Source organism: Anomalospiza imberbis, chromosome 1 (assembly GCF_031753505.1).
Source record: "Anomalospiza imberbis isolate Cuckoo-Finch-1a 21T00152 chromosome 1, ASM3175350v1, whole genome shotgun sequence".
NCBI classification, from domain to species: domain Eukaryota; kingdom Metazoa; phylum Chordata; class Aves; order Passeriformes; family Viduidae; genus Anomalospiza; species Anomalospiza imberbis.
In genome coordinates, this window is record NC_089681.1 from 21,700,453 (window position 1) to 21,726,022 (window position 25,570).

Genomic DNA, 25,570 nt, shown 5'->3' on the forward strand with positions numbered 1-25,570 from the left:
GACAGCTGTGATCATTAATATCATATATGGTAATGAAACTTAAAAAGAAGTACTTAATTAGTGAATAGAATTTTTCAAACTGGCCCTATTCACTCAAAATGCTGCAAAGTGAATTTTACTCTCAATCTGGTTTGCTGTTCTGTCTCTGTGATAGCTGAACCCTATGGGTGTATGTAGACACACATGCACTGTTTTAGTGCCACGGCCATGTCTTCAGTACGCAACTGAGAAGGGTCACATGTGTCAGTAATGCTAGAACTACATGTCATATAATTGTTTTCATTTTGTGTGGCAATTTTAAAGAAATACTGGGCAATTGAACAGAGAATACATTAAGAGACAGGAACTGGATTTCTAGGTTACTGGATCTAATCTAATGCAATGGCAGATTGCTATTTGGTGATACACCAGAAATGGAATAGTGGTTTAAGTCTCATCCCAAGGGACCAGTTCCTGCAGGGAGTCTGAGAACTGACTAAGTATTATTAGTGATTCTATATAACTTCAGAACACTTGTATTGCTGTTGTTTTTTTGTCTCACTCTTGAGATCTATTCTCTCTCAGGTTGCTGATTTACCACCTATGTGAGCTCAGCAGTTTTAAAGAGCTAGAAAAGTTTTTCTCAACAACCCTAGCACCTCTCCCTTCAGACAATTAAAATTTATTCCTTGTTTATTTTAAGTACTTATACTTTGTGACACTCAGAAGTCTCTACAGCAGAACAACAGTTCTCTGGGAAGTTTGCTGTTACAGACAGTAAAACCAATTCTCTTTTTCAGAAACTTGCAAACCTAGAAAACTTATGGATAGATGTATGCTGTAGTGGTGTTAAAATACACAGTGCAATCATACTCATTCAGGCTTACTTTTGGTGTTTACTCTCAATTAATGGGCTGTAATAGTAGAATGATTAATTTGGATTTTTTAAAGATGTAATTTAAGTTCATAAATATTTACATTAAGATGCTATTACTGTGTATTTCACTTTTTTCTCATCAGACCTGACATGTTTATTAAAGCAATTCATAATTTTTGAGAGTGCAGTCCTGAAATTGCTCACTCAAATACTTTTACTATCAACACAAGCTGTGATTTTGTGCATCAGAAGAGGCTTTATACATTTTGCTTTGACTTCTCTTCTACTGCGGCATGACACAAAATATCAGACCATGAGATGAATTCCTGAAATTACATAGTGCTGCATTATGTTACTAAGATGCACAGTTCTGTCAGTTTACAAGAGTGGTAGTAGCCATGCCCAGGCCATTTGAAAGGGGCAAAATGTTTTTTCCTTTGAGTCTGTACAATGCTGCTCTGCCATTGCCTCTGTACTCCTCATGATCCCTTTTTAATGGCTATTTCTTAAAGTCCTGTTAATGGGGAACTGTCTTAGACCATGAACTGTGGGTTCATTTGACTCCTTCAAGGTGTAAAAATGGGTTTTTTTGTCATCAGATATTGAGATCAGCAATGGGGAGAGGTGTTTTAGCAGATACAGTAGTGGTGGAGCAGACCCAGTTTCTCTTACTATACAGTATGGGGTGGCTAAGGCCAGACTGATTTGTGCCACAACTTCTACATCATTTACATGAGAATAATCATTGTGATTCACTTTGCAAACATGTCTGACTTGAAAAAAAGAGAGACCTGCAGTAATGAAATTTACAGATAAAAGCATCAATGAACTGGATATTTGCGTTGATTTGGAAACAACAGTTTCCTGCTGTTGAGAGCACTGAAAAATGGCAGGTGCTCCTTCATTGCTCCTTCTGTGCCTTTAGCTCAGTACAGTGTTACAGGTACATTTGCCATCCTCTGCCTCCTGTATGCTTGTGAAATGGCCAGCCTCAGTCCCAACCAACACCATTGATCTAGTCAAAAATGTTGATTTTAGCATGTGTGTGTAAAAAGGACTGAAGAGAGAACAGATGTTTCAAAGTTCTGTTACAAACTTGGAAAAGAAAACCCTTAAATTATTTATGTTTCTAATGTTCAATGCTGGGTAAAACTGATCACTGTGAAGCTGTATGTGGCCAGTGGAGCTGCAGTAATCTGGCTTAAATTTGACCTCTTTAAACTGTCCCATTACATTCAACTGGTGATTTTTGTTACTACCTTTTTGTAGAAATGTTTTTAGTTTGCCATTGTGAATCATATCTGAATATAGCTAAGATGGGGTTAACTGGTATTTTTTTAAGCTTATGGAACATTGTTGGTTTTAATACATTCAGTAGTTGCTGTAAAATGTTAGGGAAAGACAGGTTTGAACAAAAATTTTAGATCTGGATCTGTACTTACAGTTCAAACCCACCTAATTTTGAGCACTCCCAGGATTTCAGAGAGTTATAATTCACATCTGTGTTTCTGACTCCTTCATGCATGATTGTCTGAATGTGCACTTTTGGAACAGGTCCACGTCTAATAGGCTAAATTGTAGTTCCCAAATCAGAAGCCACATGGTACTGCTACATAGTTTTTTTTATTTTCTCCTCTTATAATGTAGCCTTCAAAAAAGGTTCTGTCAGTCCAGCAAATGGGATTATTATAAAACACCAAAGTCTACACTTTCTACCTACCTGCTATTGAACTCACATTTTAATTTCTACCAATGATTTAGTAAAGCATTTGCACAATGACCACAGTGGACACTCCTCCGTCAAGTAATTATTTATCAGAGCACTGGAGCAGATTCGAATTGTGTAGGACTCACTAAGCTGTCCTAGTATGGTAAAGGTACTTAAGGTAGAGATGAGTTTCTCTTATTTTTAAATACTCACAGAGTCAAGCTAATTTTTATGTCAAGCACGGGCTGTATTTACTTGGATTTTCCTCTATTTCTCTACTAATTAAAATATTTTAGTTTTGTGGTAACATATGTGAAAGTGTTGACAACAGCTTTGCTTATTCCACATGTTAATTATGTATTTGCTCAGAGTATGCTGATGAACTGTGTGCATTTCTCACGTTAAGATTTCATTTCATGTCAAAGGAAAAATGGGAATGTAGTAACTGGATTTGTGCTTTTAATTTTAGATATTTCTTTTTGCTCTCAAACAATCTTGTGCGATTCCTCTGTACCAAATGCATTTGAAAATCTTTTGTTGGCAAGAAGTTAAAGAAGAAAGTAATACTTGCTTCTCAGAATAGGATTTCTGAACAAAGCAAAGCAATTTTGCCATTAATGAGACAGTTAAATGAAACAAATGACACGGCAAGCAAGAAAAAGACCACAGCATTGCACTCAAGGAATGCACAGGCACACAATAGCTTATGCAATATTCCCCATCTGACAAAGTCAGTAAATACAGAGATTTCCCTGGAATTATTCACTACAATAGGCCATGGTGACTATAGCTCAATAAATGCAATCAACAGGCTTATAGCATTCTTAGCAGTTTTCATCCATAGACAACTCAGTGGATTTCATTCCAGCTGCAAGACCCAACCAGCACTGGTTTTGTAAAACCCAGACTCTGATTGGCTTGGATACCACTCATTCCTGAAAACAGTACTTTGGGAAGTGAATCTATCACATCTCTAGAATAATTTACACCCTTACAGTTTTGTATGTGCATATGCATTTACAGGAATGTGTATGTGTTTGTATATATATATACACACACACACACAGAGTCCAACAAACGCATAAAATTACCTTCTTTGGTAAATTGTTTTACTGTCATAATCACATAGGGCTTAAGTTTGGTGTATAAAATTTTATTTTCTAATACAACATTTCAACCATTTTCCTCTGTGTTACTTTTTTGAAATTAAAGTCTTTGTTTCATTACAATGTTTGTGTCTGTACTCACTTGAATTTGAGAAACAGAGCCATTACACTTGCTTTGTTGAGGAATATGGCTTCTTCCAGAGGTCTGCATGGCTTCTGAAGGGAGAAATAAATGCATTTTTGAGGAGTTATTTTTCTTCTAGAAAGCATATGCAGGAAAAAAAATTAACTTTTGCTGTGTTTTTTCTCTCAAATGAGAAAGTAATTAACAGCATGTGTTGGGCTATTCACTAAAGACTACAATAAATTATTTACTATTTTCAAGCTAATGAAGTGAGTGCTTGATCTAAAAAAGGAGAGTGTGTATGATTATGTTCGTTTTCCAGTCATGACTTTCCAGTTCAAAGATCATCTTAACTCCTGGCTGGCTGATTCTGTAATTTGCTGAATGTATTGAAACTCGTTCTCTTAATTCATGTCTCCAGAGATGCTCAGCACCTGGCAATAGTAGGCCTTCAGAAAGCTGTCCAAAAGACAAAAACAGTGAATTTTTTTTGAGTGAAGTACCAGAAAAGCACAGCTTTGTCACTGGAGTTCCACATAAAAGTATATTAAAAAATAAGAAACCAAAACAAAGAAATACATAGGTTTAGTTGGGCTTGCCAAGGTAATGTAGTACTAATCAGAGATTGTATTCTAAGACAACAGTTAAGCATTGGAAACAAACTGTGCAGAGAGCTTTTAGTATCCTTATTGTCATCAGAGGGGCTCTAAAAACAGATAAGGTATGCACATCTGCCAGGAATGACTAAATATGTTCAGACCCATACTGGGGCAGGGGAGTGAGTAGATGAACCCTTGAGGGACTCATGTTCTCTGAATCCATATTCAGGTTGTTCTGAAGGCAAAAGCTTAGCCTCTGCTAAGGAATCTTATGAGAGTCAAGGGCTGTGACACTTCATTTGCTCTGCACCCGAAACTCCCACTGAAGCCAATTATTCAATCTAGTTTAACAAAGACCACAGCTTCCCTGGCTGTGCAATTGTTGGTAACCATCAACAAACTGATTCATCTACAATTGGGCCAAATGTTACAAAATCTGTTTCTGAGTTCTTGTTTGTACCTCCATCATAAGATTACACCAAAATTAAAGCATGCAGTACTTGAACTAACTTCAAAGGCTGAGCTTGCACTTCTAGCTAGTTCAGCCTTTTTATTGGTTTATGTTTTCCATTTGGCTTCAACATCCTGTTCCTTACTGATGCCCTTCTAGAGTTTCATTTACAAATATTATGTCCCTGGTTAGTGAGCCACGCTAATTAATACTGTGGTGGGGGCTATGGATTATAGTAATCTCATGCCTCCTGCTTGGAAAAACACTGCGATTTTTCCAGACGTTTACATGTAATGCCATATTGAACATGGCCAAATTTGTTTCAGGAAAATGTATGCTGAACTCATTTAACCAAAATGTATTTAAGGTTGCTTATACTGTTATCTATCGCCAGTTTTGTTAATCATGAAGCTCAAAAGTTTCAATGCAGTAGAAAACTGAGACCCATAATTTCCTAATTAGATTATTTCAAACAAAACAGTAAAGTTAAAACAGGCTGGTTTAAGTATAGATATTTTTAAAAGTTTATGCCAATAACAAGTTCAAAAAACATGAACTGATGATTTGACTACTTTCTAGGAGCCTCACATGTCTGCTGTGCCTCACCTTTCTAACCTGGGGCCATAATCTGAGATGGATTTTAGCTTGTCTGCGGATTTTGTAGTCAGAAACTCCCCGATTCTGGGGACTTAAAATGTTCCAAGGTTATGATTATAAAGAAAACCTATTATATTTGCAATACCATCGAATATCAAATAGAAATTATGAAGCCTTTGCAAACTTAAATTGGTAGATTCTTCCAATAACAAAATAAATGAACGCAATAGCATTTCTTTAGGAAGAATATTTGACTAGACCAGGTAATGTAATTGGAAACAATGAATAAATTTTCAGGCTCACAATAAGTTCATCAGATCATAAAGAGGTCAAGAAATACATAATCTCTGGGGTACTTTTTATTTTATTTTTGGTTTTTAATTGTGTTCATGAACTCTCTTTTCATAAATGGACATGATTTGATTGATGTGATTGCACTATGATGATACAAATCAGAACAAATCTGAGACACCCTTCACTTCTTCTAGACTCTAATTTCAGGCACAGAAATGAAAAGTTGCCAACATCTCGTAACACTTACCATGTCATCACCTCAGTGTGAATTAAAACAGACTAAAATAAGATGTTCAGAAATCTATGAGTAAAAAGTCTAAAATTTGTCACAAGAACCAGTTGCAAAGTGATCCTTATGTATAAACTGGGCCAATCTTTTTCTGTCAGATTGAGCTCTGTATTGTACTAGGTAAATTGAATAAACAGCAAAGATATCCCTAGGTTAAATCTTACTGTTGCAAATTTTTAGATGTCACCTTTGCAGGGTGCTGGCCTCAATCTGAGAAAGGCCCCTTCTCCTCTCTGTGCAGATCACTCCTCCAAGAGGAGCATGCTGAACCAAGAGCTGCCCAAGCAAGTAACCAAGGAAGGTGCAAATATAATGCCTTGTGGAGAATGAGTCTGATCTTCTGTTTGAAGGAGGCTTTCCCACTTCACAGCCACTGTTTTACACCCACAGGGAAGCTGGTCTGTCATTTTCTGTAAGAATTACTTCCTTGAGCAAAATTATACCTGTGTCAACAGTGGTAGTTGGCCACCTCCCGCTTTCCTGGAGGTCTGATGTTCACTGGTCACAGCTGGGAAAAATAGAAGCTAACAAAGGGTCTGGCCTAAACTCTATTAATGTATGAAGAACACTCCTTGTTTCAATGGCTTTGGATTACTGAAGGGTACCCATGTGAATCTTCTGCTCAGACTTAGAATAACACATCCATAATCAAGGAGGGGAGCACTGGCGAATGTACCAGGTGAGTGTAGGGACTCACCAGGATTGCTGGGGACATCATGCAGGCATTGTCTGCCATGTAATAGTTTCTGTATGGTAGATGATGTTTGCAACTAGAGAATTTTGCCTTGTGTGAAACTAAACCATGTCACAGCACATGAACCAAAGTGCTTTGAACTGGAGTGTGAAAACTTTTGTCCTCATGTTGTGACCTCTGCTTTCATTTTTTAAGGGAGTAACTGCTCCTGTGCTTTTCTTACTGTGGACACTTTCTGGAGCTGAATGCAGACTAGGAATGCTTGTGGCCCACATTGTGTGGGTTGTCACTTGCTGAGATGGGCCTGTAGAGACTGAATTCCATGTAACAATTTTATGTGTTGACTGGTTAAATTCTAGATTGGAGTACTTGTCTGTAAAGGTGGTTCAACATGTTCCTGGAAAAACAAGGATGAGGAATAAGAAAACTTTCTCAGAGTAAGGCACCTCTACTCAAATATGGAGGAATTAAGGAACAGTATAAAAATTTTTCTTTGATGATTTTATTTCCATTGCAAACAAGCTGCATAACATTTAAAACCACAAAAGACAGAAGAATCTTGGCATTGTTTAAAGGGTTTTGAGCTAGGAATAGGGACTGGAAGGAGGTGTTTCTTGTGGGTGTGGTTTTGTTTTTTTCTAAGAAATCAGAAGATAATGTAGAACATAATGGCAATGAATAACAGAGTTACACTTGCCTAAGTTCAACTTCTACATAAGAATGACACATATAGAGTTCTATTTGTTTAAAAGCTCAATTTATCAAACCAAGGGCCTCCTGTTCCTTAAACAGTGTATTTGTTTCAGATAGATTGCCCAAACCTGGAGGACTTCAGGGGAGAAACAATTAATGCAGAAACAAAATCCAGAAAACAATGGGTCACATGAATGTTATGTCACAGCCCTGAATCCTGGTGTGTTTTCTGCATCTGGGTCCGAATACACACATTAGCCGTGTCTTGACTGCAAGTTGGGAACTTGTGAAATAGCTTTTTTTTTTTAACAGTGTAACTCATAAGACTACCAGAGGATAATTTGCATAATTCTTTGACTATTTCACGTGTATTTAATATACCAAAATCTGTCTCTCTACAAGTGGAATTAAACTTAAGAAATCATTTTTTTAGATTCTTCTATTTCAGAAACTTGCATAAAATCAACAAAGGCTTGTGAAATCCCTGTCTGCTCCATTTATTGTGATTTGAAATTTTCTCCTTTGTTTATTCTGCTATTTTGGAAGTACAAAGATATTTTTCTTCCCCCTACTAATTTAGACTTTTTCCATTTAGGAATCATTGATTCGCCCTCATTTTTTCATACTGCCATTCCAATTCTGTTTAAAAACCTTGTTGTGACACCGTATCTTTGTTCCACAGTGCCATTGGTTGATGTAGACACAGCTGTGGCCAGAGAGTATTTGGTAAGTTAATTTCTGGCACAGAAAGGGATGAGCCCACATGTATGCATTTTCATATGTGGCACATAGCATTGTTTACCTTTGGTTTCTTTTGCGATAGGTAGATTTTATATTAAACTATTTGGGACTGCATCTGGCTCAGGGGATTGCTGATGTCCCATATGATCTTTTTCCAGTAGATTTTGGTTCTAATTTGATCCAAATTATGTTTATCTAAAGCCTTTTTGCAGCATAGGCAAAATCACTTGATTATCACAGTCCTGTTCCTAGTTGGTGTCAGTCCACACCACAGAAAGTAGAGTCCTGACTATCACAGCTGGCACTTTTTGTGGAAAAGACAAGGATTCACTGACTAAATTTTCTCTCAGTAAAGTCAGAAGTAAATTTTACTTTCAATTCCAGTGCAGCACAAACAAGAAATGATTTAGCATTAATGCCTTCCTTCACTCTTCAAAAGATGATTCCTTTCAAGGACACAGTGGAGAAGTGTAAACTGCTGATGGCTCTACAGTATTTTGGAGAGGAAAAAAAAAGGACTGGAGATTCTTCTTCAATAGCTGTGACACCTTTTGAGTGAACAATCCTAATATTTGTGTTCCAAAAACAACTGGAGTAGGTGTCAGGACCCCCAGGAAGGGGGTGGACTGGGAGGGAAACAACTGCTCTTGTCTCTGTATTTCTGTATATGCCTTCTTGTTTTCAGAAGGTTCATTTACTTTCCTGCATTTGGATGCACAGGGTCCACTCAGGTCCAAACCACACTTAGCCCTATAATCCATCCATTCAGAAACTGGTGTGACAGGAAGCCACTCTGTGCATTACCCTAATGGAGCTGTTTGTCTCTGCTCTCCTTCCATGGCTCTTGCTCTAATGTATTCTCCATCCTTTTTTTATCTCTTATTTGCACAGTCCTGAACTGCCCTTTACACAGAACAATAAGGAGTTGGCTGTATATTCCACAGTAATGACATCAAAGGATGATAACAATTAGCACTTCATTTAGCATCTTAACTATAACACAAAGATGCCTAGCCAGCAGCATCTCAGGCACATGGAGAAACTGGCCACACAGAAAAGAATGTAATGACCTGGCCAGCCATGAAGGAAGCTATTGAAAACAACAATCAAGATTTTTTTATTTACAGACCTAGTTCCATCCACCAAAACATTCTGTCTCCACAAGACTGATGTTTACAGGAAAATTACTCATATCTTATCTATGATGACAGTAGCCCTGAAACCTGCCATGCTTTTATTCCAATTACTTTTGTATTGTCTTTTTCATGAGGGCAAGTTCAGTAAGGAATTTCTTTCCTATATCTAATCTAAATCTGCCATCTTTCAGTTTAACACCATTACCCCATCCTGTCACTATATGTCCAATGTAAGAAGTCCCTCTCCATATTTCTTGTAAGCTCCCTTTAGGCACTGTAAGGTTGCTCTAAGATTTTCTTGGATTCTTCTCTTCTCTATGCTGAACAACCCCAATTTCTCTCCAAAGGAGACGAGGAGGTGTTCCAGCACTCTGATAATCTTTGTAGGCCTCTGGGCTCACTCCAACAAGTCCATGTCTTTCTTGTGCTGGGGCTCCAGAGCTGGATGCAGTACTCCAGAGCTGGACTCCAGCACTCCCGGTAGGGTCTCACCAGAGCAGAGTAGGAGGGCAAAATCATCTCCCTCAACCTGCTGGCCATTCTGCTTTTGATGCAGCCCAGGATGTGGTCGGTTTTCTGGGCTGTGAGCACACACTGCTGCCTCATGGGGAGCTTCTTGTCCATCAACATGTGCAAGTGTCCCTTCTTATTCCCTGCCCACTATGTATTCATGTTTGGGACTGCTCCAGCCCAGGTGCAGGATCTGGCACTTGGCCTTGCTGAACTTCATGAGGTTTGCACAGCTTCACCTCTCAAGCCTGTCCAGATGCCTCTGGATGGCATCCCTTTCCTCCAGCGTGCTGACCACACCACACAGCTTGGAGTGGACAGTTCTGAGGGTGCACTTGATCCCACTGTCCATGCCACAAACAAAGACATTAAACAATGCTGGTCCCAATTCTGACCCCCGAGGAGCACCACTTGTCACTGATCTACACTAAAACATTGAGCTCTTGACCACAACTCTTTGAGTGCAATCATCCAGCCAATTCCTTAGTTCCTCATTCACCAAGTGGTTCATCCACCAAATCCGTACCTCTCTAGTTTAGAGATATGGATGTCATGCAGGACTGTGTCAAATGCTTCGCACAAGACCAAGTAGGTGACGTCAGTCGCTCGTCCCTCATCCACCAATGCTGTGACCCTGTTATAGGAGGCCACCAAATTTGCACGATTTGCCCTTGGTGATACATCTTGCCATTCTTTCTGCATGACATCATTAACATTTGGGGTTTTTGTGTTAATCCACATGGGAAAAACTCTTAGACAGACATTCTTCATTTTAGTCTCAACTATTGTAACAAACTTTTCTTCATTTTGAGAGAATGTTGTCCAAATTGCATCTATTCAAACTGCTATTGCAAAGAACATTCTTCCAGATTGTAGCCACAGCTGTGTGATTTCCCTCTGAAATTTTCTACTGACACTTATTTCTTCTTAATTCCATCATAGAAAAAGCAACTCGTCTTCAGATTTAAGGGTCCATCTCTCTCATTTGACGTCAGAATCTGCTGGCTTTGGCACAGGAGAAAAAGGCACGAATGAATGCCTCACTGCACAGGAGGGACTTGTTTTTTCAAGCCAAGAATTTATAGCATTTGGTGTAAATCCCACAGAGACTCCCCAGGAATACAAATGACAATTCCACGTGCAGGTGGTGATTAAGTGGAAATCATGGGCAAAGCATATTCCTCATTTTCAAGAAAGGTACAAAAGCTGTCCAAGGGATATCTAGAAAGGATTACAAATGGCTTCATTTCTTTCTAGGCTTGGCCAATAATTCCTGGCAAACTCTCTGTATAATGGCCTGAGTCCCTCAGCCTAGCAATGTCACCCTTCAAGTGGGTGACTTGGTTTTCTCCCATGGCTCTTAACAGAATCACAAAATGGTTTCGGTTGGAAGGAACCTTAAAAGACAGAAAAAGGGACCTGAACATGAGCCAGCGTGTGCCCAGGTGGCCAAGAAGACAAGTGGCATCCTGGCCTGCACCAGAAATGGCGTGGCCAGCAGGACCAGGGCAGGGCACTGGTGAGGCCACACCTGTGGCCACTTCTGGGCCCCTCAGTTCAGGAAGGACACGCAGGAGCCGGAGCGAGTCCGGAGAAGGACGAGGAGCTGGTGAAGGGTCTGGAGCACAAGTCCTGCCAGGAGCGGCTGATGGGGCTGGGGGTGTTGAGGCTGGAGCAGAGGAGGCTCGGCCGGGACCTTACCGCTCTCCACAGAACCCTGAGAGGAGGCTGAGCCCGGGTGGGGCCGCGCTCTTCTCCCGGGAAACAAGGGACAGCACAAGAAGACATTGCCCCAGGCTGTGCCAGGAGTGGTTGGGGTTGGACATTAGGAGCAATTTCTTCACAGCAAAGATCACTGAACATTGGAATGTGCTACCTAGGGAAGTGGTGTTGTCGTCGTCCCCGGGGCTGTCTGAGGAAAGACTGCACTTGGCACTTAGTGCCAGGGTCTGTTTGGCGCGGTGCTCTTCGCTCCCCGGCTGGACTCGGTGATCTCAGAGGCCTTTTCCAGCCTCATCGATCCTGCGGCTTGTTCCCACGCGCGCCGGGCACCGCGCCCGGCCAGGTTTGGCCCGCGCCGCCCGCCGTACGCCGCCTGCCGCCCGCGCATGCGGAGTAGCGGTGCCGCAGCGGGAGCGCGGCCGGCGGCGCGGAAGGACCTTGCTGGGGACTGAGGTGAGGCCGCTCCCCGCTCCCGGCGCGGCTCCCGCCGGTCCCTCTTCCTCCCCTCGTTTCCTCTAACTTCCCTTATCATCCCCATCCCTAGGGCCGCCAGCCGCCGCTACCCGCTCGGCCGCGGCCCTGCGACAGCGCCGTGACCTCTGCGCGTCCCTGAGGGTGGCGGAGCCGGGCCCAGCGGTGGCGGCTGCAGCGCGGGGCTGGGGCGCCCTGGGTGCGGGGAACGGTGCGGGGCTGGTCCCAGCCTGTCCCCGGTACTGCTTAGAATGGCTTCTGACAAACAGCAGGACAGCAGGCCTGGGAGGGCAGACCCTGCGGGGAGCGCAGGATTTAGTGTGAACATCGAAGGCCAGCCTTGATTCCACAAATACTGGGTGTAAGGAGTGTAAGAACTTAAACTAGAATCGTGTCATTAATAGGTTGTCCTTGAATTTTGTCCCGTAAATATTCTCTTTGGAAGGTCAAGCACACAGGACCACTGTTGGTTATACCGTGAAGACGATTATTGCACAATACAAAAATAATGATCTTTCGGTAGTACCGAAAATTATTTTAAGCGGAGCTTCTCTCACAGTTCTCTTATTTCTTTTATCCTTCAGGAAATCCAGTCACCATGTCGGCTGCACTGTTGCCAAAGCCCCAGATGCGGGGCCTTTTGGCCAGGCGGATGAAGTTTCACCTCCTTGGGGCATTTGTGGTATCTATGGGATGTGCAGTTTTTTACAAGGTGGGCTCCGTAGTCATTCGGTTATAAACTGGGCTCATTGGAATATTTAAAGAATTCATAATATTTTTCTGTTGAGATTGGGTTGAGCTGTTCATCAGAAAGGTTTAGTAATGTATTTTTGTAAGCAACTTTCCAAAGCACAAATAAATCTTCCTAATCTTCATTTGAAGAAATGATGTGAATAATCTAATGTTTCATGCTGGGTGTTCACGCAACTCATGACAACTTGACCTTGAGTCTCCTAGTCCCAGAATGCTCTTGATCATTCACAGCTGATGCATGTTAACTCTAGACAGTTTGTGCTTTGGTCTGCCACAGTTCCCGAGACTTGGGAGAGTTGTCCAGGTCTTACTTTATTTCTTGATTGATTTCAGGAAATTTGCTCTAAAGCAATTTGGAAAACTTATCCTTCACACTGAAGATATCAGTGTAGGAAAACCTAATGTGATCTTTCTGTCCTTGCTTTTGAGGTATTGTGTGGAAATGGAGCATTATGTTTCCAGAAAAACACCCTTACAGGTTTGATTTCTGATAAAGATAAGAGCAGTACTTGTTCTTGAGTGCTCTTATTAAATTATCTTGGATCTCATACATGAAGCAAACAACACAGTGTGAATTCTTGTGGAAGAACTGGATCTTGGTTTTCCCACTGAACTTGTGCATATACTGTTGACAGCATTTGAGTGCTCGGAAAGGTGTGGATTAAAGTGATGAGAAATGAAGTTAATTTCAGGTTTTTCAAAACTTCTTGGAGCCACAAATGTATTTCAGAAACAATAAGCTCACACATGTACTTAACACATCTGTTGAGAGGTAGACAAGCTTGTTTGTGGTCAGACTTACAATATAATTTTTTAATACTCTCTGGGTCAGTACCTTATTTGGCACCCCCATGTTAATACACTGGTAAGGTGGCAGACCAGATTTAGAACAGGTAACATGGATCTCAGCAGCCATTTACTTTGTTCCATGTCAGATGCTGTTGTACAAACCCAACTCAGAATTGTTTTCAAGTTTTTGGGAGCTTTTTGAGTATATCCCTGTGCTTCAGGTGAATGGGTGTCCAAGAAATGAGGATTGTGTCTTTTTATGTTGGTGACCTGTAAGAGTGGCTCGGCAGTCTTGTAAAACTTTACCAGATGTAGTTGACTTACAGTGTAGCTCAAATGTGGTCCTTCAGTGTAGGATGCCGTTTTATCTGGAGTTCAGAGTTTTGCAGCTGCCCAGAGGCACAAAACTTGCCATAATGACATGTTTTATCTATAAAACTTTCAGCAGGGAGGGTGTTGGACACTCTGGTATCAATACAGATGGAGTGGTTTTGGATCTTGAAAGTGTGATGTGCTACCTTGTAACAGACTTTAAGATTTTACTTTAGGTTTTTGTTCTCCTGACTAATGATCAGGTAGCCTGACAGGTGGGTTTTCACAGGAACAAAGAAATTTTTAATAATTTGAGCTAAACACCTTTAGATGAATATCCATTGATAGACATTATGGAGCTAACAGAAAAAAGATCTGTTCATAAAGCTTTGCAAACTTTAATATTCTGTGTGTTAACTTTCCAGTTTGCAGTTGCTGAGCCCAGAAAACGAGCTTATGCAGACTTCTACAGATACTATGATCCCATGAAGGACTTTGAAGCCATGAAGGCAGCTGGTGTGCTTGAGAGTGCACCACCCAAGTGATGGTAAGCTGCATCTAATGTTAGTGAACTGCACTCAGAACAGGAGTTCTGAGTACAGAACAGGAGTAAGATGATTTCAGTGAGGTGTTGTGCTTCTGCTTGGAGCAATCTTCCTTTTTTTTTTTTTTTTTCAAATTGAAAGGGTTTTCCAAAGTAAAAGGATAAAAATTGCACTCAAGAGACCTGGGTAATAAAAATGTGAAGAAACAGGAGAACTGGGGTGTGGGGAATAAAGGCAGGATAGAAGCTCCTGAATACCTTTTGTGAAATTTGTTTAACTTGTGGGTACAGGAGGCAGAGTGATGATGCCAGGCCTTTGCCCTCCTCTCACAACCACGGAGAGGAGACAAAGCTCTAATGTTAAACTCCACTGATTCCACAGTTATATTCATGCTGTCACATCTTGAACCGCTTAACTTGGGCCTGTTTCTATCTTCTGCTTACATATTTGTGGTGGTACAGTGAGTGAGAAAATGGAAAGGCTGATTCTCTCTCATAGCATACATCTTAATGTAAGAAACAGAGTATCTTCTGTGTATCATTTTGTATTTGAAGTTCGTGAGAGGGGGAAATACATCTCTATGCACCTATATATATATATATATATGTATTAGAAATCACAGGCATACAGCTCTGTGTTCTAGTAATCACATTTTTGCCATATTTTATGAAGCTTGAATAGAACTTTGTTCACAATACTCTTTTTTTAAAGCACTTGACACTGCCTTTACTAAGAAAACCATCTAGCTTTGTTCTCCCTTGCTAGTAACACCAGGAAAAAAGTCTTGATTTCAGCTGTGTTGTAGTTATTAATAACTACATTCACTAAGCTGCACAAGCTGATGTGACAACTCAATAGAGTTCCTCCCCCTTTCTTGGTGCAAATTTTTTACATTGAGTTCTTTGCTTCTCCTAAAATGACTTCAGACTAATCTAGAATGATAGTTTTTCATTCTTTTGGAATGTTTTCATATTGTGATCATTACGTGATAATCTGTGGCTTTAATTATCCTGGCCAGCTGGATTTTCTCAGCTTGTTTGCATGAACAAGCAAGATTGAATAAAAGATTAGTACTTAACAGTATGAATACTGAATTCTGTTCAATGGCAACTATCTGGTTTCTGCTTAACACAATTTCATAAAAATCCTCAGAGCTGCATCTCTTCTAAAAATCAGAAAAAAAGGTAAAAAGTCGTTTTGCCGGTCCCAGCTCTTGGTAGTGTTGTGGGTTTTTTTTTTTTGTTTTCTGAGAGTGGGATACTGCTGTTCTTTAGCTATGACTGCAACAAATATAAATAATGAAATTCTAAATTTACCTGGTTTAAGTCTTGGTAATTCTGCCTCTGATTCAGTCCTCTGGCTATTTTGTAGTCACTTTTAAACTTCTTTAGACACTGGAATTGCATCCTTTAGTCAGGTGGCCTTCATCAGTGTATTCTGAAGGGCCATCTGGTGGTAAAACCATTTGAAACAAACACTGTCAGCAAGGATGCATGTTGAATATTTAATTCAAATCATGAGCAGGATTTATTTCTCTACAAATAGAGCTCCACTCTCAGCCTGTGTTCCCATTGGCAGCTTAAAAAAAAATTGCACATTGTGTGCACCTGTTAAAATTAAATGTTTCCTAAACAATTTTTCCATTTCTTAATTGTACTAGCTCAAAAGAAAATGTGGGAGACAAATTGTCTTTTGTGATTTTGTTTGAATAGCTGATGCTTCTTATTCTTTAGCCTGTTTATAGAAGAACAGATATTTTTTCACTCTTTCATAGTAGAAAGAGGTTGGTTTTTGTTGTGCCTACGCATGAATACAAAAGTAGAGGAAGGGGAAAACAATACCAGTGTTTCAAATGTCTGCAAAGGCTGTAAAAAAAAAGACAAGTACCCAGAACGGATGGAAGACATTTTCGTTTGCCTCAGAAGTTTAAATCTTCGCTGTTTTGAATTTTAAGCCTTTTATTGGTGTAGTTACCTAAAGGATACGGTGATCCCAGTTTACTGGAGTATGTCCTGTATGTGGCAGTAAATACAGTGGCTTAACCTCACTGAATACTCTCTGTGGAGCCAGTACTTAGCCCCAGAATTGAGGAAGGGGTCAGGTGGGCAGGAAGGAGTTCATTAGTTATGGTGGTAGCATGGCACTTGTGCCCAAGCTGGGCATGGCGACACCTTTGCACCTCCCTGTGAATTCACACTTTTCCATCTGCTTGGTGTGGATTCTGGTGGTGATACTGACAGTGGAAATTAAGTGCAGGTATAAATGTGAGGAGTATCTGGCCTCTGCTGTGTGCTCAGCCATGGAATAAAGGGGGAAGCTCAGAGTTTGGTGCTAACCACTTTCAAGACTCTTGTCATGGAGCACAGCTGGTCTTGGATTGTGTTCAGTATAATGGGGAGAAGCAATTTGAATTTGGTGTTCTTCCTTCCTTGGTAGGCTGCCTGCACCACTTGTTTCCTCTCTGGTTCCTATCTGAAAGCTGCATTCCTTTCTCCTGCAGGCCCTCAGCAAGACTGATTCAGTTACCAGTGCAGCACATATAATGAATCTGATGTGCTGTGCAGTGTTGTTCCAGCTCTTGATTTGTTCCATGTTTCACTTCTGTTTGCCACATGAAGGGTGTGTGAAACTTCAATCTCAGGAAATAACGGGGAATTCCTCTAGACTAAACTACCACATAAACATTTCTCTCTGCTGCTTTGCATTCGTACATACTAATATGTTTACTTAGAGTATGAAGTTTGTCCATCATAACTTAATGGGCTTTTTTTGTCTTGCAGATTCCCTTCATTTCAGGAAGACTTGATGACTGAACCTTAGTTGTTCACTGAAGTGTAAAATGCAATGCACTACAGCGCGTGGCACGCTCTAATGCAACTCAATAAATAAAATACATATGTCAGTGACATTTAGTTCTCTTCATTAAAGTAGAAATACTTACAGGCTCAGGTACTGGGTGGGTGGAAAGAGGGGTGGGAAGTCTTCAGAAATTGCCCAAGAAGTCTGTCTTTCCTTCAGGAATTATTTGCATCTCTCTTTTGGCCAAATTCCATATTTGATAGCACAGTATATCCCTAAGCATTGACAGCTAGTTTGTCCCAGCTGCTTATGGGAATGTGCAAGAGGACAGATGTTGCAGGAAGGGAGAGGACGGATTTCTGGTGGGGTCTGTATTACCTCTGGCTTCACAAGGTGAGCTGACCTTGAGATGGAAGAATTTGGCTAGAAATTCTGGAAATACACCAGCCAACCTTTTTGTCTTTTTCTGCTGTCATCACTGTATTGTCTTCCTTACATCAGCAAACTGTTACAGCAAGACTTACAGACTCTGCAAATACCCATTCTTACACATGGTATATTAGTTACTGTAATTGGAAAATGACTCCAAACTGCAGGCATGTTCCCATATAATTGATGTACAAGAGGGAAGGGGGTACAGGCAGACAAAGTAAATATTGTATTATGGTAATAAAAATCTTGGCATGGTGCTTTTAGACATGTATCATCTTTTTAATATCTGGAAGTAGTCAGCTAAGCATAGTTTGGATCTCTGCTACATTCTGTGCAGTCTGAGGCACAATGCTCTGTCTTGGGCCATGATTACCTGTCAGTGAAAACAGGCTTTGTCATTGCCTGTTGCTCAGGATGAAGAAGGTACTAGGACTGCAGATTTTGTTTGCTGAATGTAGATACTTAGGAGAGCAGGCAAAAGCTGACTGCATGAAAGGAAGGAAGTCTTTGTATGAAGCAGCATGACAAATTGGGCCATCTGTGTTGTATTTGAAGGTCTTCGGTTCAAATGCTGTTTGGAGTAACTCTTATTATTTTATATGGATCATTAACTACTTAACACTTAATAGGTATCCTTGAACAACATTTGGACTAATGAAAGCACATAAGTAATGTATGTGATCCAGAACATTTTATAGAGCAACATGGGATTTTCTTTAAACTTCCCATGCAGACAGTGCTTCCTTTAAGCAAAGAAAGAATTTGACATTAGTGATGCTGGGGAAACCATCTAGTAATCAAAATACCCCAGCTCCTATAAATGTAAACCAGAGCTTAACAATAGCAAATGATACCCATTTATCTTCCCAATGTATAGTATAAACAGTGTATGCCATTAAGTACTGGCTAACATTTTCTCAGGCCTGTCTGCAGGTTTAAATAGCCAGAGGTCTTCAGTCTTACTTGACAGCTTCAGAGGCAAAGAAACTTGCTACTGCCAGGTGTGCAGGTTAATAGACATGACTTCCCTTGTTGATCTAGGCCCTGTATTCTTCACTGTTGCTATGAATTAATTTACTGTTCAATTCTTAGTTTCTTTTAAACTGTTGTAGCCAGTAGCAGTTATTGCAGTCTGTGTTCCTTCAGCTACCAGCTCGTGTGATTTAAAGAAATGAGAGTTTTGTGACTGAAGGCAATTTTTGACAGATACAGCGAGCTCAGGGATGTCTCTGGCTAAATGTATTTAACAAAGGAAGCCAAGTTCTAATTTCTGTGGCTGTGCTTTGAGTGTCTGCAGGCTGCAACTGTTGCTTTCTGGATGCAGTCTGGTTTCACGCTGGATGCAAGGCAAGTACTTCCCTTAAGCAGGCAATGCCAACCAACCCACAGCTTGCTTTCCTCTGGAGTAGGAAGGGAGTGCAAAGCTGGATACCTAACCTGCTTTTCTGAAATCAGCATCAACCCACCAGTTTTCAGGGTCTTTTTTTTCCTTCCTTTTATTTTTTTTCCTTTGCCAACAAGAGTTCAGCTAATTCTATCATACAAAGAATTGGAGTGGGACATACCATAGTACAAGACCTGTGAGTTAGACCCTAATCAGTTGCTTGTTACAGGGCATTCTGTTTCTAGGAGATGCAGAGCTGAAAAACATGCTTGGCTGCTCTTGGAGATTATCCCAAGTGTCTGAAGGTTTTTGCTATATTTATGTATGAAATGATATATAAAAAGGAATTATTTGACCTGAACTGCTTTGGGATAGGTCTTGCCTGACTATGGCTTCAAATTTTTTGGCGAGCTTACTTTATTCTCGAGTGTTTGAGGAGTGATTGATTGTTCTGGAAGCAAACTAAAAAGATAGATTTGAAGTTGTGAGCTCTCCAGGTCTAAAGAGCATTAGGAGAGTAGGCATGTTTTAAGAGTACACATTGCACTGCTTTAGCAGCTAAGTACAGGCAGCTGCTCTTTGGACAACTTTGTTTTCATAGTTCACACAGCTCATATGTAAGAGAGGTTGATTTATGTGCTGTCCCCACTCGTTTCCATACATGTGGTCAGAAGGGGGAGAAAGAACCTGCCTAATGCAGTAAAGATGCAGTTCTATTCACTGAAGAAAAGTGTAATTTAAGCAAGTGTTTATTCCAGGAGAATGTAATTCAGGAAAAACACAAATGAATCTTAAAAAAAATGGCTGAAATCTACAAACTTTTAGAAATGAAACTGCTGTTCCTCATTTTATACAGGTGTGTTTGCATCCCCTTGGCTTGTCTGTGTACTCCATAAATAAGGAACAGATTAGTCTAATTGAAATGGTGAGTACAGTGCTGTTTTGATTCAGTTAGTCACAAAAGCATAAAACTTTTCAGCACACGGTTTTGGCAAGCTTCACCAGTTTCTACTTCCAAAGTATTGTCATGATCTATTCCATTTCTGGTACACTACAAAGTCCAGTGATCAACTGGGATCTAATGGGGCCCTCATGAAGCTTGTACATCAGTCTTGTCATTGTCCTACAACTTATAACCAAATGAATAAACAGCTCACAAGAACAAGTATTACAGGAATAGCTTTATTATCTTTAAACAATTTAATTATATTACAATTTATCCATCAATATGCAAAATTAGAAGTATTAAACAACTTCCATAAAATACTCAGGAATGAAGCACATGTGTGTATATACATATACATTTTTAAACAGTGTTATTTAAACAATGACTAAGTTATTAAATCATTGTATGAAATGTTGATAATGGATGGGCTTATTTCACAGTCAGAAAAGGACAATGCAGACCCCAGCCTCCTTTATTCTCAGTAGATGAGGGACACAGCTTTTATAAATACCTTTTAACAAAACAGAACTCAAGAGAAAAACATTGCAGTTACTACATTCTTATTTACTGTGCATTTTGTCATATTAAGTATGCATAGAAGTTATTCACTATAAAGCATATGCTCCAAATGGTGATCACATTTTATTCCAGTTTTTGACTCCAATTCCAGACATGTTCAGGAATCTCCAGACATAATTCATTTTGGTAAGCATATAGAAAAGGAGAGAAAATTAACACACATAGTTGGAAACCAAGTAAGCTTTTGGTTTTAAAATGAAACTGCCATAGCCAGATTTGGTTTATAAAGTCATCTGTGTCCAGAGACTGATTTCTTGTCTATTACAAGAAAGGCAGGTGTTTAACATATATTTGTAAGTGTATTGTGATGGCATCATTAACTATTAATGTAAATGGTGCCTGTGGGTCCATAGTTTTCAATCAACTTTAAAGAAATCTCTTTGCTTAGTACATATTTGAAAGGTCGCGCTTCTAAATATTCCTGTTTTTATCAGTTTGAAGATGATAAGCATAAAATGAATTAGGGCTGAAGGGAGCACATACAATGTAGTGGTGGCAGATCAGAAATAAGCAAGACCCCACAAGGTGTACTTAGCACCTGCACATCTGGGTTACATTGAGCTTGGAGATTTTAAGGAGACCACTCTGTTTCTTAAATTTTTGAATTGCATGTTACTGGCTTCCAGTTAATGAACAGACAATGCACAGTCATACATACATTGAAAGTACTTCTGAAAATTTGATGGTGAATAAAATAAAGTTTCTGTATACAGACAGTTTTAAAAATAAAGTCGTGTTGTAGTTCATGTTTTGTTCTCCAAACCACACAAGGCACTAGTTTACATTATGGACTAATGTCCTGCAGAACTTCAGTCAAATAAAGGAAGCTATTTTAAGGTTAAAGTGGTGCTAAAACCCAGCTGTCACTAGTAACTTAAAACAGCCACACTGGGTTTTTCAGATTTAGTGGGGGAAAATGTTTTGCCTCAGGACGCACATGTTGGGGGAGTGTGGGTGTTGGGGGAAAGACTCAGCCTTGAGCAAGTTTTTACAGCTGAGTTATAAACCTGGTTTATAACAGAAACTGGCAGACCCTAAAGTAAGATATAGAGGTATTGATACACATTTCTGTGTGTGGTAAAAATATCCGTATACACGTAATTTTCCCCCATTCTCTAATTTTTGGTTATTGAAAAGAAAAAGGATTTTGATTAAGCTGTAGTCCAAGGCTGTTCCTTCTCACTTTATTCGTTTGCCAGAACACTTTCCTTCCAGCACTAGTATTTTGGCTAGGAAGCAGGAATGTTGTCAAGATTAGAAAAGCTATTGGGCTTTGTTATCAATTTCTACCTCCTCAGAAATTACATGCATCTCTACTTGATGTTGGTTACTGCAGAGAAAGCATTGCTTTCAAACTGGCATGGTATTACTACACACACCAGAAATAACTATTAATTAAAGCCTTTCCTCAAGGCTTTATTTTTCACCATGGTGAATTTGCTAATGAATACCTGGGCAAAATTTGGATCAACTACATACTGATAGGTTTTTGTTATAGTCAGGGGCTGTTCAGCAGCCACGGTTTGCGGGGCTGGCGCTGCGGCGGTGCTGGGAACAAGGTGACAAGAGGTCTTTGTGATGTACTCCACGAGGCGGTTGTACTGCTGCTCTGACAGTCTCTCTCTGACGCCCTCGGCCTGAAATCAGATAAGATACAACAGTTACTGAGTATTTGACAGTAACTGAGCTGAGTAGCAAAGACAATAACTTCCACATTTCTCTGATAAAAATCTTCCTGCCCGAAATCTTAAAATAGTTTAAAGGATTTTTTTAAAATCATGAAGGTTGTCCCATAGTTGAGTCCTTGGTAAATTAGTCCTCTCCTCTGTTGTTTTGGACTTCTGAGAAGCTCTAACTGCCACAGAAAATTTAAGCAGTATCTTTTGAGAATTGGTCAAGAGTAGAACTTTACAACAGATCAACTCCTTGTATACAGCAAAGGCATTGAAACCCCTTTTAGAAAAATGTCAGAAGCTCTTGGCAAGGCTTATCATACAGAGATTCTATTTAGCTGAAATATTTTAGTCTTTAAGTTACTTCATTTAAAATGAGACAAGAAGCTACTTCACAGGTGAATGTTCTATGGCAGGATATATCCATCTGCTTCTGGCAACAAAACCCATTCACACAAGGACATTTTTCTAAACAAAAGGGTTTTACTAAAGATGATTTGGGCATGTTTCTGGAGAAGACATTAAGGGATCTGTGTTTTGCAGGCTGAAATAGGTAGAGGTGGTTTAAAGTCCTAGCAAGAGACCTACCCTAGTGGGAAAACATACAGTAAATCAAATACTGTAATCTATCATATGGTTCCAAGCAGATAAACTATTTTCCAGAAAAGCTATGGGCACTCCTGGCTTTGGAAGATCAATCTGCTGTGCCCTTATTTTTGAAGATGTTGAGGATGACTATGACTAGTTTGAGAAGGGAATGCAAACCAGCAGGCATCGAGGTGGTTGCATGGTTTCAAAAAAATTGTATTTCCGAAATCCCACCATGGATGCTACAGAAGTATGACAAGCTAAGCCATTCAGAATAGAAGTTATTTCCAAAATATTACAATGAAGGAAAAGGCAGCAGCTATAATAGGGCTAGGATTTGATGCTGCCTTATTTTACACTTGGAGAATTGCTGACCAGTTTTATTTTTGTAGAATTTAAAATTTCCTTGCTGGACATCATGCTAAGGATTTAAAGACTGCTATCTTCTGCCTGTCTTTCATAGAGTTCTACAGGTCTTGCTAGATAGAATGATATTTTAAAGAGTGCCATTAGATTAAATTTAACATCCACAATCAGTATCTTGTCATGTCTCTGGACTGCAAGACTCATTTAAATACTCTGCTGCTTATTTGAAGAAAGAATTAATATGATTGATAGATAGTGACAGGTGTCACATTCACATGAAAACAAGTCCCCTTTCGTTTTTTTTACTATGCCTTTGGAGATGGATTTGCTGCTCAGCAAGTAGAAACACTCCTGTTTTCAATCATCATCACAAAATTGCTAAAGGAAGCAGGCTCATGAACAAGCTCAGCAGTTTAAGGTTGAAGCCTATGCCTAGAGACAGCGGAAATGATGAAATGGGCAGAGGAAAGGGTTGTTTCTATGAATGACCTTAAGGCAGGGAAAAATCAGAAGGCAGACTGCTGCAGCAGACTCCCAGCTAACCGTGGAGAACGGTGTCTGAACCACGTCTTTGGTCTGGTGGCTCAGTGAAAGTATCTCAGCAGTTAGTCCGTTTCAGCAGTTGAAAGGAGAGAAATATGCTGAAGTACCACCTATGTAAACTGGATTTTAAGTTACAGGGTAAATCTTGCATGTAGGTGGCTGGCTTCATTTCTTCCTGACTTCTCCTGGGGAGGTAAGCCCAGGGACAGCTGGGTTCTGCCTCCACATTGACCAGAAGATCCTGCTTACCAAAGGAGATGGAAATGGTGCTGGCATCCTACTCCCCTACTTTTGTGAACCCATTCTTCATTAAGGCCCAGGCTATTTTCCACAGATACAGCATAATTATTCAGGGGGAAATATTAACTATGGTTGGATGGTCTTCCAAAGTAACTGGGACCCTGCTTGCTTTTAGATGACTTCATCCGTGACTGTCTGCTTCTGCAGCCAGTTTCAGTTTGGCTTATATTGTCAAGACAAGAAAAATTTGGAATTGATGTTATTCTACATTTTTTCCTAAATGGGACCCTAAGATTGTCACTAAGTGCTCTCACTTGCTGCTTTGAACATTTGTCATGTTACTACCCAGATCACTCAAGGACTCAAAACTTGATCAAGGCTTACTTAATGCATTTCCTAGAGGAATATTACATACATAATGTCCCTTCATACTAGAAGGCCATACTTTTGGGTTAAGAACTCCAGTATTTTTCTAAAATTCCTTCCATTATGGTTTGTAATGAATAAGCCTTCAACAATTCTAACTCCACAGCAGCTACAACACCTGTGCTGTGCAGTCCAAATGGGTGTAGCACTGATCTACTCTTTTGTGCACACTGACTAAGGAGATCCAGCTCTTTAGGACTTTTTTTTCCATTGCTTTTAGAAATCCAAAGATTGGTTTTCAGCTCGAAAGATGATAACACGTAGGACTATTAAAAAAAATCTAGAATATCTGAAATTCCAGGGCCCTTCAATTTTTTGTTGTATTCTTGATGTTATGAGCTATATCAAGAGCAGCTGGAAGAACAGGACTTTTGAGTTTGACATCTGTCTGGAAACAAGCAGTGTCTCAATTACTTTGGAAGATAATCCAAATACAATTAATGCTTCCCTTTCAATAACAAACTTGTCAGTGCCAGAGTTTTAAAGAATCCATCCAGATTATTCCTATCCAGATGGATTAAGTTATATATTGTGGAGGCGAACAAGGCATCAGGCAAACCTATTGCTGAAGGAGTCAAAATATGCTCTATAACATCTCTGGTGATTACAGCTGTAGAATAACTCATGTTTTGTTTTTTAACTGTTCCAAGAAGTTGAGGAGAGGGAATGAGAGAAACTGTTTTGGGCAGAGCTGAAACAAAACTTTTGGCAATTGTTTTTGTGAGCAGTAATGCAAAAAGTGGATTTTTATAGCCTTGAAATAAAATGTTTCAATTCATTGTATTATTTCTAGCATCATTGACTAAACTAATCAGAAAAATAGACATAACTTATATTGGTAACATTAGCTCTGTTTTGCTAAACTCAAAATAACATTTTGGTTGACCTGATTGGGCATTTTCCAGCTAAAAATTGAGGCCATCTTTGCAAATGCCATCGTGCACAGACGTGTCCGCACTTCAGCTGAGGACAATGCTACACAATGGCCTACTATTAATACTGAGGAGTTGTGCCTATCACTCTGCTGCTTAGAGGCTGCTCATCTGCAATTCACAACTTGTTCCTCCTAAGATTCCTTTTCCTAATCACATCTGAGGACTTTGTAGAAGCTCTTGTCAGGAAGGTGAAGGGAAGCTCTGGCTCCCATCAGCACTAGTGCTGCATGTGACACCCAGACCACAGATTCAGCTGCAGAAAGGAAATC

At 39.9% G+C, this 25,570-nt stretch overlaps 2 protein-coding genes and 1 long non-coding RNA gene across 8 annotated transcripts in view; 1 reads left to right on the plus strand and 2 right to left on the minus strand.

The window, feature by feature from the left end:
• Positions 1-9,255: 9,255 nt before the first annotated feature.
• LOC137476156 (uncharacterized) lies at positions 9,256-9,747 on the minus strand. The gene is made up of 2 exons (XR_011000282.1): positions 9,618-9,747; positions 9,256-9,585 (listed from the first exon to the last, which is right to left on the minus strand). It is a non-coding gene; the product is annotated as an uncharacterized lncRNA (long non-coding RNA).
• Positions 9,748-11,862: 2,115 nt separating this feature from the next.
• Positions 11,863-17,296, plus strand: COX6C (cytochrome c oxidase subunit 6C). The gene is made up of 4 exons (XM_068184031.1): positions 11,863-11,973; positions 12,576-12,703; positions 14,271-14,392; positions 17,171-17,296. The coding sequence occupies exons 2-3, from the start codon at positions 12,590-12,592 to the stop codon at positions 14,388-14,390; spliced, it is 234 nt and encodes a 77-aa protein (XP_068040132.1). The 5' UTR covers positions 11,863-11,973; positions 12,576-12,589; the 3' UTR covers positions 14,391-14,392; positions 17,171-17,296.
• Positions 17,297-20,171: 2,875 nt separating this feature from the next.
• The window catches only part of VPS13B (vacuolar protein sorting 13 homolog B), a 431,250-nt gene continuing 425,851 nt past the window's right edge, over positions 20,172-25,570 (minus strand). For all 6 annotated transcript variants that reach the window (XM_068183911.1, XM_068183916.1, XM_068183903.1 and 3 more), the window contains one exon: positions 20,172-22,167. In XM_068183911.1, the coding sequence (XP_068040012.1) occupies positions 21,922-22,167 (246 nt within the window). In that variant the 3' untranslated portion in view covers positions 20,172-21,921. The remainder of the gene's footprint in view (positions 22,168-25,570) is intronic.